Source organism: Pseudophryne corroboree, chromosome 8 (assembly GCF_028390025.1).
Source record: "Pseudophryne corroboree isolate aPseCor3 chromosome 8, aPseCor3.hap2, whole genome shotgun sequence".
Taxonomy (NCBI): Eukaryota; Metazoa; Chordata; class Amphibia; order Anura; family Myobatrachidae; genus Pseudophryne; species Pseudophryne corroboree.
This window is the reverse complement of record NC_086451.1, coordinates 446294486-446306172: the sequence shown is the minus strand read 5'-3', so window position 1 is coordinate 446306172 and position 11687 is coordinate 446294486. Positions and strand designations below refer to the sequence as shown.

Below are 11687 nucleotides of genomic sequence, written 5' to 3'. Positions count from 1 at the left end.
TCGCTGCGCTGTGAAAATCTGCAGCGAGCGATCAACTCAGAATGACCCCCCAAGTTCTGACCACCTACCACTATTTTTTTTGAGAGAGCTCTATTCCGGCAAACCGTTTTATCCATGAACACTGTCTGATTGTAATGAGTAGTTGTGGAATTGAAACTTGAAATGAAATATCGCTATGACAATATCAGAGAAGTTATAAAAAGTGAAGCGTGATACGGACCCCTAGACAAAGTAATATTCATTTGGCGCTGTTGGAGGCGCAATAAGGCGCAGTTATACGGAAACTTATTAGTATAATAATAATTGTATATTAAAGTGAACGGACTCGTGCATTTTTCGCTCATATTTTAGATATCTTAGACACTAATATTTCCTCTGACACTCCACCCCCCTCCTGGCTGGTCGGTTCTCATGCTCTCCCCATTGTCTGCAGTCAGGAAGTGAGCAGGGTGCAGTTTGTCCTATAACGATATAGGATGGGGGGGTGAGTGCTTTCCTGAATCTGACCTCACTCATTCTTATGGTAGGATGGGGGTGGGAGGCACACAGAGGTGCCCAGAAACTGGTGAGAACCTCCTTGCCCTGGATTAAACAGGCTGTGATGGGCACCCTTTGGACATTCTTATCCCTCTGGTCTCTGTCACTGTGCCAAGGTAAGGCAGGCGTGTGGTGGGTAAGGGGCAGAGAGCGAAGGTGTAGTGACACAACTATGGCAGTGCTGACGGTACAGGAATAGTATAATGAAACGGCTGTACAATGCGGAGTGAGTGTGGGTCACTGTGCGGAAAAGTGGAGGGTGGTGAAGAAGAAGAGGTAATGAAAGAATGGTGCGTAACGAGTACAGGAATAGCAGGGAGAAGGCAGGATGCAATGTGTATTAGGGGTGATAGGTCAGCACAGAAATAGCAGAAAAGGAACTTATTGGGAAAAAGAACTGAGCACGCCAGATTTATAGTGTTCCGGTATTGATTGTACAGTCCCTGTTTTTAAGGATTTGTCTTTTTTTTTTTTTTTTTCTCTTTTTTTACTTCTACTTTTTTTTATACTATTCTATATGTGGCATTTCCATGTACGTCGTCTTGTCCTGTTCTGCATGGGAAGATAACAGAGCATCACTTTTATTTATGCAATCCCCTTTATACATTCTTATTCTGCATGTGTAGACTAATATAGAGTATCGCTACCTCTGCCGGCTGCGTATGTTCTGTACTTCAAGTTGCACTGAGGAAGGGGCCATTGTTTTGCTCTGAAACGTTTGCCTTTTGTACGATGTGTACCTGTATAGTATGTTGCATTAATAAAAGCTCATCTGGGCTACTTTGTACAAAATGTGAATTGCTGGCGTGTCGCCTTGTCCTTCACTTATTTTGGGCTGCACATGTTTGTCCGCTTAGGTCCCTTTTATATAGGGAGATGCCCATCACCAATTCTTTTATTCTGTATGTCGGTGGTTCCCAAACCTTTTGCAATCATGGTGCCTTGGAGTATCAGCATTGTTTTCTCGGCACCCCTGGGCCAAAATTCTCTTATTGGGAAATTCTGCAAATATTGGGCCTAATTCATACAATGTTATGGGGACCTCAGGACTCTGGCGTCAGGATCCGATGGCCGGTGCGTAAAACCATTGTGAATCACGACTAATAGTGATCTGAGTCCTCAGAGGCAGCACCCGGATCTCGCATATGCATTCAGGAGGCGTATTCCCCCTACAGACTGCTCCTGTTGCATCTTCATTTCAATGACACGGAATTGCACAGATGCTTCTATGCAGATGTGCAGCTACTTACAATCATGAATCAGGGCCTTCATTAAATGAAGTAAATTGTGCTGAGCTGTCACTGTTCGGGTCACTTATGTGGTGTTGGACAGGGTTGCGATTTTGTTTGTCTACGTATGATTGGCAGCCTCCAGCTCTGGTTTTGCTTTTCATATGGACCATCAGTGGCAAACGCAGGATTTCTAGAGAGGGGTTTCCAAATGCAATCCACTATCTCCCACTCTGCGGAACATGGAATGCACTTAATATTTAACACTATAGATGGTCTATAGTATAGGCTGTATCAAACATATTTAATATAAATAAGATAATGTAAGTGGTCAGGAAAAGGTTAAACATACCATAATAAATAAATACACAAACATAATAGAACCAGTACTGCACTTTCTAAGCACACATTCTCCCACCTCATGGTGAGGCTCCTGTCTCTTCTTCCTGCTAGCTACTCTCTGGTCCAGTGCTGATTGAGGCCTCAGAAGCAGAAGAAGCTTCTACTCCAGGACGTGTGCAGCAGCTTAAACTGCATGATGTGGCGGCAGCTCTAGTAATTGTATTGTATACCATTGCAATTGTCATAATTTGACCCACTTGCCAAGAGTAGGGGGGTTTCCAGGCAACCGGAACCCCCCCCCCCCCCCCTGCATTTGCCTATGACCATAAATGATTTAATTTGCCCCTGGACCACCAGCCTCTGGCACCCCTGCAAGTGCCCCACCCCCTGTGGTGCCACGGCACTGATTGGGAACTACTGCTGTATGTGATCCTCGGTGCCTGCTGTTTCTGTGCAATCTATGCATAGACCAGTGCACAGTACCACCTCTGTATTCCATTCTCAGTATGTCTCCATCCACATGTATGTACAGCATTACACATGCATGCAGTGATGACAGAGAGAGCCAGATAGAAGAGATACTCAATGAGTAGGGTAACCACCAGAGAAAATAGCGACCTTCCTGTGTCTGTTACACTGGTGTCACGCTGCGGCCGGATGCTGTGTAAGATAAGTGCAGGACAGACAGAGAGGTAGCTGTGCAGGATGCAGGTGCACAGCTGTCAGGCCCTACAGAGATGGTAAAGGTCTGAGTATACAGTAAATCACATCTGAGCAGTGACAGGAGGAAGCAATAGCACAGAAGGTGTAGTGAGAGATAGGCGAGCAGGGCAGACCGCTGTGCTGGGCTCCTGTGCGCTTAGTATGGGGATAGTACAATATACAGGACAGTGCAGGGGCAGTAACAGGACTAGTATGGGTACGGCTGGGCTCCTGTGCGCTTAGTATGGGGGTGGTGCAATATACAGGACAGTGCAGTAACAGTACTAGCATGGGCACGGCTAGGCTCCTGTGCGCTTAGTATGGGGATAGTACAATATACAGGACAGTGCAGGGGCAGTAACAGTACTAGCATGGGCACGGCTGGGCTCCTGTGCGCTTAGTATGGGGGTGGTGCAATATACAGGACAGTGCAGGGGCAGTAACAGTACTAGCATGGGTACGGCTGGGCTCCTGTGTGCTTAGTATGGGGATGGTACAATATACAGGACAGTGCAGGGGCAGTAACAGGACTAGCATTAGCACGGCTGGGCTCCTGTGTGCTTAGTATGGGGGTGGTGCAATATACAGGACAGTGCAGGGGCAGTAACAGTACTAGCATGGGCACGGCTGGGCTCCTGTGCGCTTAGTATGGGGATAGTACAATATACAGGACAGTGCAGCTGCAGTAACAGGACTAGTATGGGTACGGCTGGGCTCCTGTGTGCTTAGTATGGTGATAGTACAATATACAGGACAGTGCAGGGGCAGTAACAGTACTAGCATGGGTACGGCTGGGCTCCTGTGCGCTTAGTATGGGGATGGTGCAATATACAGGACAGTGCAGGGGCAGTAACAGTACTAGCATGGGCACGGCTGGGCTCCTGTGCGCTTAGTATGGGGGTGGTGCAATATACAGGACAGTGCAGGTGCAGTAACAGTACTAGCATGGGCACGGCTGGGCTCCTGTGCGCTTAGTATGGGGATAGTACAATATACAGGACAGTGCAGCTGCAGTAACAGTACTAGCATGGGCACGGCTGGGCTCCTGTGCGCTTAGTATGGGGATGGTACAATATACAGGACAGTGCAGCTGCAGTAACAGTACTAGCATGGGCACGGCTGGGCTCCTGTGCGCTTAGTATGGGGATAGTACAATATACAGGACAGTGCAGGTGCAGTAACAGTACTAGCATGGGCACGGCTGGGCTCCTGTGCGCTTAGTATGGGGATGGTACAATATACAGGACAGTGCAGGTGCAGTAACAGTATTAGCATGGGCACGGCTGGGCTCCTGTGTGCTTAGTATGGGGGTGGTGCAATATACAGGACAGTGCAGGGGCAGTAACAGTACTAGTATGGGTACGGCTGGGCTCCTGTGTGCTTAGTATGGGGGTGGTGCAATATACAGGACAGTGCAGCTGCAGTAACAGGACTAGCATGGGCACGGCTGGGCTCCTGTGCGCTTAGTATGGGGATAGTACAATATACAGGACAGTGCAGGTGCAGTAACAGTACTAGCATGGGCACGGCTGGGCTCCTGTGTGCTTAGTATGGGGATAGTACAATATACAGGACAGTGCAGGGGCAGTAACAGTACTAGCATGGGCACGGCTGGGCTCCTGTGCGCTTAGTATGGGGATGGTACAATATACAGGACAGTGCAGGGGCAGTAACAGTACTAGTATGGGTACGGCTGGGCTCCTGTGTGCTTAGTATGGGGGTGGTGCAATATACAGGACAGTGCAGCTGCAGTAACAGGACTAGCATGGGCACGGCTGGGCTCCTGTGCGCTTAGTATGGGGATAGTACAATATACAGGACAGTGCAGGTGCAGTAACAGTACTAGCATGGGCACGGCTGGGCTCCTGTGTGCTTAGTATGGGGGTGGTGCAATATACAGGACAGTGCAGGGGCAGTAACAGTACTAGCATGGGCACGGCTGGGCTCCTGTGCGCTTAGTATGGGGGTGGTGCAATATACAGGACAGTGCAGGGGCAGTAACAGTACTAGCATGGGCACGGCTGGGCTCCTGTGCGCTTAGTATGGGGGTGGTGCAATATACAGGACAGTGCAGGGGCAGTAACAGTACTAGCATGGGCACGGCTGGGCTCCTGTGTGCTTAGTATGGTGATGGTGCAATATACAGGACAGTGCAGGGGCAGTAACAGTACTAGTATGGGCACGGCTGGGCTCCTGTGTGCTTAGTATGGGGGTGGTGCAATATACAGGACAGTGCAGGGGCAGTAACAGTACTAGCATGGGCACGGCTGGGCTCCTGTGCGCTTAGTATGGGGATAGTACAATATACAGGACAGTGCAGGTGCAGTAACAGTACTAGCATGGGCACGGCTGGGCTCCTGTGTGCTTAGTATGGGGATAGTACAATATACAGGACAGTGCAGGTGCAGTAACAGTACTAGCATGGGCACGGCTGGGCTCCTGTGCGCTTAGTATGGGGATAGTACAATATACAGGACAGTGCAGCTGCAGTAACAGGACTAGCATGGGCACGGCTGGGCTCCTGTGCGCTTAGTATGGGGATGGTACAATATACAGGACAGTGCAGGGGCAGTAACAGGACTAGCATGGGTACGTACGGCTGGGCTCCTGTGTGCTTAGTATGGGGATGGTACAATATACAGGACAGTGCAGCTGCAGTAACAGGACTAGCATGGGCACGGCTGGGCTCCTGTGCGCTTAGTATGGGGATAGTACAATATACAGGACAGTGCAGCTGCAGTAACAGGACTAGCATGGGCACGGCTGGGCTCCTGTGCGCTTAGTATGGGGATGGTACAATATACAGGACAGTGCAGGGGCAGTAACAGTACTAGCATGGGCACGGCTGGGCTCCTGTGCACTTAATATGGGGGTGGTGCAATATACAGGACAGTGCAGGGGCAGTAACAGTACTAGCATGGGCACGGCTGGGCTCCTGTGCGCTTAGTATGGGGGTGGTGCAATATACAGGACAGTGCAGGTGCAGTAACAGTACTAGTATGGGCACGGCTGGGCTCCTGTGCGCTTAGTATGGGGATAGTACTATATACAGGACAGTGCAGGTGCAGTAACAGTACTAGCATGGGCACGGCTGGGCTCCTGTGCACTTAGTATGGGGATAGTACAATATACAGGACAGTGCAGGGGCAGTAACAGTACTAGCATGGGCACGGCTGGGCTCCTGTGTGCTTAGTATGGGGGTGGTGCAATATACAGGACAGTGCAGGTGCAGTAACAGTACTAGTATGGGCACGGCTGGACTCCTGTGCGCTTAGTATGGGGATAGTACTATATACAGGACAGTGCAGGTGCAGTAACAGTACTAGCATGGGCACGGCTGGGCTCCTGTGCACTTAGTATGGGGATAGTACAATATACAGGACAGTGCAGGGGCAGTAACAGTACTAGCATGGGCACGGCTGGGCTCCTGTGCGCTTAGTATGGGGGTGGTGCAATATACAGGACAGTGCAGGGGCAGTAACAGTACTAGCATGGGCACGGCTGGGCTCCTGTGCGCTTAGTATGGGGATAGTACAATATACAGGACAGTGCAGGTGCAGTAACAGTACTAGTATGGGCACGGCTGGGCTCCTGTGCGCTTAGTATGGGGATAGTACAATATACAGGACAGTGCAGGGGCAGTAACAGTACTAGCATGGGCACGGCTGGGCTCCTGTGTGCTTAGTATGGGGGTGGTGCAATATACAGGACAGTGCAGGTGCAGTAACAGTACTAGCATGGGCACGGCTGGGCTCCTGTGCGCTTAGTATGGGGATAGTACAATATACAGGACAGTGCAGCTGCAGTAACAGTACTAGCATGGGCACGGCTGGGCTCCTGTGCGCTTAGTATGGGGATAGTACAATATACAGGACAGTGCAGCTGCAGTAACAGTACTAGCATGGGCACGGCTGGGCTCCTGTGCGCTTAGTATGGGGATAGTACAATATACAGGACAGTGCAGCTGCAGTAACAGTACTAGCATGGGCACGGCTGGGCTCCTGTGCGCTTAGTATGGGGGTGGTGCAATATACAGGACAGTGCAGGGGCAGTAACAGTACTAGCATGGGCACGGCTGGGCTCCTGTGTGCTTAGTATGGGGATGGTACAATATACAGGACAGTGCAGGGGCAGTAACAGTACTAGCATGGGCACGGCTGGGCTCCTGTGCGCTTAATATGGGGGTGGTGCAATATACAGGACAGTGCAGGGGCAGTAACAGTACTAGCATGGGCACGGCTGGGCTCCTGTGCGCTTAGTATAGGGATAGTACAATATACAGGACAGTGCAGGTGCAGTAACAGTACTAGCATGGGCACGGCTGGGCTCCTGTGCGCTTAGTATGGGGATGGTACAATATACAGGACAGTGCAGGTGCAGTAACAGTACTAGCATGGGCACGGCTGGGCTCCTGTGCGCTTAGTATGGGGATAGTACAATATACAGGACAGTGCAGCTGCAGTAACAGGACTAGCATGGGCACGGCTGGGCTCCTGTGCGCTTAGTATGGGGATGGTACAATATACAGGACAGTGCAGGGGCAGTAACAGTACTAGCATGGGCACGGCTGGGCTCTTGTGCGCTTAATATGGGGGTGGTGCAATATACAGGACAGTGCAGGGGCAGTAACAGTACTAGCATGGGCACGGCTGGGCTCCTGTGCGCTTAGTATAGGGATAGTACTATATACAGGACAGTGCAGGGGCAGTAACAGTGCTTGTATGGGCACGGCTGGGCTCCTGTGTGCTTAGTATGGGGATAGTACAATATACAGGACAGTGCAGGGGCAGTAACAGTACTAGCATGGGCACGGCTGGGCTCCTGTGCGCTTAGTATGGGGATAGTACAATATACAGGACAGTGCAGGGGCAGTAACAGTACTAGCATGGGCACGGCTGGGCTCCTGTGCGCTTAGTATGGGGATAGTACAATATACAGGACAGTGCAGGGGCAGTAACAGTACTAGCATGGGCACGGCTGGGCTCCTGTGCGCTTAGTATGGGGATAGTACAATATACAGGACAGTGCAGGGGCAGTAACAGTACTAGCATGGGCACGGCTGGGCTCCTGTGCGCTTAGTATGGGGGTGGTGCAATATACAGGACAGTGCAGGGGCAGTAACAGTACTAGCATCGGCACGGCTGGGCTCCTGTGCGCTTAGTATGGGGATAGTACAATATACAGGACAGTGCAGGGGCAGTAACAGTACTAGCATGGGCACGGCTGGGCTCCTGTGCGCTTAGTATGGGGATAGTACAATATACAGGACAGTGCAGGGGCAGTAACAGTACTAGCATGGGCACGGCTGGGCTCCTGTGTGCTTAGTATGGGGGTGGTGCAATATACAGGACAGTGCAGCTGCAGTAACAGTACTAGCATGGGTACGGCTGGGCTCCTGTGCGCTTAGTATGGGGGTGGTGCAATATACAGGACAGTGCAGGGGCAGTAACAGTACTAGCATGGGCACGGCTGGGCTCCTGTGCGCTTAGTATGGGGATGGTACAATATACAGGACAGTGCAGGTGCAGTAACAGTACTAGCATGGGCACGGCTGGGCTCCTGTGCGCTTAGTATGGGGATAGTACAATATACAGGACAGTGCAGCTGCAGTAACAGGACTAGCATGGGCACGGCTGGGCTCCTGTGCGCTTAGTATGGGGATGGTACAATATACAGGACAGTGCAGGGGCAGTAACAGTACTAGCATGGGCACGGCTGGGCTCCTGTGCGCTTAGTATAGGGATAGTACAATATACAGGACAGTGCAGGTGCAGTAACAGTACTAGCATGGGCACGGCTGGGCTCCTGTGCGCTTAGTATGGGGGTGGTGCAATATACAGGACAGTGCAGGGGCAGTAACAGTACTAGCATGGGCACGGCTGGGCTCCTGTGCGCTTAGTATGGGGATGGTACAATATACAGGACAGTGCAGGTGCAGTAACAGTACTAGCATGGGCACGGCTGGGCTCCTGTGCGCTTAGTATGGGGATAGTACAATATACAGGACAGTGCAGCTGCAGTAACAGGACTAGCATGGGCACGGCTGGGCTCCTGTGCGCTTAATATTGGGGTGGTGCAATATACATGACAGTGCAGGGGCAGTAACAGTACTAGCATGGGCACGGCTGGGCTCCTGTGCGCTTAGTATAGGGATAGTACTATATACAGGACAGTGCAGGGGCAGTAACAGTGCTTGTATGGGCACGGCTGGGCTCCTGTGTGCTTAGTATGGGGATAGTACAATATACAGGACAGTGCAGGGGCAGTAACAGTACTAGCATGGGCACGGCTGGGCTCCTGTGCGCTTAGTATGGGGGTGGTGCAATATACAGGACAGTGCAGGGGCAGTAACAGTACTAGCATGGGCACGGCTGGGCTCCTGTGCGCTTAGTATGGGGGTGGTGCAATATACAGGACAGTGCAGGGGCAGTAACAGTACTAGCATGGGCACGGCTGGGCTCCTGTGTGCTTAGTATGGGGGTGGTGCAATATACAGGACAGTGCAGGGGCAGTAACAGTACTAGCATGGGCACGGCTGGGCTCCTGTGCGCTTAGTATGGGGATAGTACAATATACAGGACAGTGCAGCTGCAGTAACAGGACTAGCATGGGCACGGCTGGGCTCCTGTGCGCTTAGTATGGGCGTGGTGCAATATACAGGACAGTGCAGGTGCAGTAACAGTACTAGCATGGGCACGGCTGGGCTCCTGTGCGCTTAGTATGGGGGTGGTGCAATATACAGGACAGTGCAGGGGCAGTAACAGTACTAGCATGGGCACGGCTGGGCTCCTGTGCGCTTAGTATGGGGATGGTACAATATACAGGACAGTGCAGGTGCAGTAACAGTACTAGCATGGGCACGGCTGGGCTCCTGTGCGCTTAGTATGGGGATAGTACAATATACAGGACAGTGCAGCTGCAGTAACAGGACTAGCATGGGCACGGCTGGGCTCCTGTGCGCTTAGTATGGGGATAGTACAATATACAGGACAGTGCAGGGGCAGTAACAGTACTAGCATGGGCACGGCTGGGCTCCTGTGCGCTTAGTATGGGGGTGGTGCAATATACAGGACAGTGCAGGGGCAGTAACAGTACTAGCATGGGCACGGCTGGGCTCCTGTGCGCTTAGTATGGGGGATGGTGCAATATACAGGACAGTGCAGGGGCAGTAACAGTACTAGCATGGGCACGGCTGGGCTCCTGTGTGCTTAGTATGGGGGTGGTGCAATATACAGGACAGTGCAGGGGCAGTAACAGTACTAGCATGGGCACGGCTGGGCTCCTGTGTGCTTAGTATGGGGATAGTACAATATACAGGACAGTGCAGGGGCAGTAACAGTACTAGCATGAACACGGCTGGGCTCCTGTGTGCTTAGTATGGGGATAGTACAATATACAGGACAGTGCAGGGGCAGTAACAGTACTAGCATGGGCACGGCTGGGCTCCTGTGCGCTTAGTATGGGGATAGTACAATATACAGGACAGTGCAGGGGCAGTAACAGTACTAGCATGGGCACGGCTGGGCTCCTGTGCGCTTAATATGGGGGTGGTGCAATATACAGGACAGTGCAGGGGCAGTAACAGTACTAGCATGGGCACGGCTGGGCTCCTGTGCGCTTAGTATGGGGGTGGTGCAATATACAGGACAGTGCAGGGGCAGTAACAGTGCTTGTATGGGCACGGCTGGGCTCCTGTGTGCTTAGTATGGGGATAGTTCAATATACAGGACAGTGCAGGGGCAGTAACAGTACTAGCATGGGCACGGCTGGGCTCCTGTGCGCTTAGTATGGGGGTGGTGCAATATACAGGACAGTGCAGGGGCAGTAACAGTACTAGCATGGGCACGGCTGGGCTCCTGTGCGCTTAGTATGGGGGTGGTGCAATATACAGGACAGTGCAGGTGCAGTAACAGGACTAGCATGGGCACGGCTGGGCTCCTGTGCGCTTAGTATGGGGGTGGTGCAATATACAGGACAGTGCAGGTGCAGTAACAGGACTAGCATGGGCACGGCTGGGCTCCTGTGCGCTTAGTATGGGGGTGGTGCAATATACAGGACAGTGCAGGTGCAGTAACAGTACTAGCATGGGCACGGCTGGGCTCCTGTGCGCTTAGTATGGGGATGGTACAATATACAGGACAGTGCAGGGGCAGTAACAGTACTAGCATGGGCACGGCTGGGCTCCTGTGCGCTTAGTATGGGGGTGGTGCAATATACAGGACAGTGCAGGGGCAGTAACAGTACTAGCATGGGCACGGCTGGGCTCCTGTGCGCTTAATATGGGGGTGGTGCAATATACAGGACAGTGCTGGGGCAGTAACAGTACTAGCATGGGCACGGCTGGGCTCCTGTGTGCTTAGTATGGGGATAGTACAATATACAGGACAGTGCAGGGGCAGTAACAGTACTAGCATGGGCACGGCTGGGCTCCTGTGCGCTTAGTATGGGGATAGTACAATATACAGGACAGTGCAGGGGCAGTAACAGTACTAGCATGGGCACGGCTGGGCTCCTGTGTGCTTAGTATGGGGATAGTACAATATACAGGACAGTGCAGCTGCAGTAACAGTACTAGCATGGGCACGGCTGGGCTCCTGTGCGCTTAGTATGGGGATAGTACTATATACAGGACAGTGCAGGGGCAGTAACAGTACTAGCATGGGCACGGCTGGGCTCCTGTGCGCTTAGTATGGGGATAGTACTATATACAGGACAGTGCAGGGGCAGTAACAGTACTAGCATGGGCACGGCTGGGCTCCTGTGCGCTTAGTATGGGGATAGTACTATATACAGGACAGTGCAGGGGCAGTAACAGTACTAGCATGGGCACGGCTGGGCTCCTGTGCGCTTAGTATAGGGATAGTACAATATACAGGA

At 51.9% G+C, this 11687-nt stretch overlaps 1 protein-coding gene across 1 annotated transcript in view; it reads left to right on the top strand.

Annotated features, from left to right (window-relative positions):
- Positions 1–528: 528 nt before the first annotated feature.
- The window catches only part of NOTCH4 (notch receptor 4), a 102586-nt gene continuing 91427 nt past the window's right edge, over positions 529–11687 (top strand). Inside the window, exon 1 of the mRNA XM_063938180.1 lies at positions 529–653. Within this exon, the coding sequence (XP_063794250.1) occupies positions 602–653 (52 nt within the window). The 5' untranslated portion in view covers positions 529–601. The remainder of the gene's footprint in view (positions 654–11687) is intronic.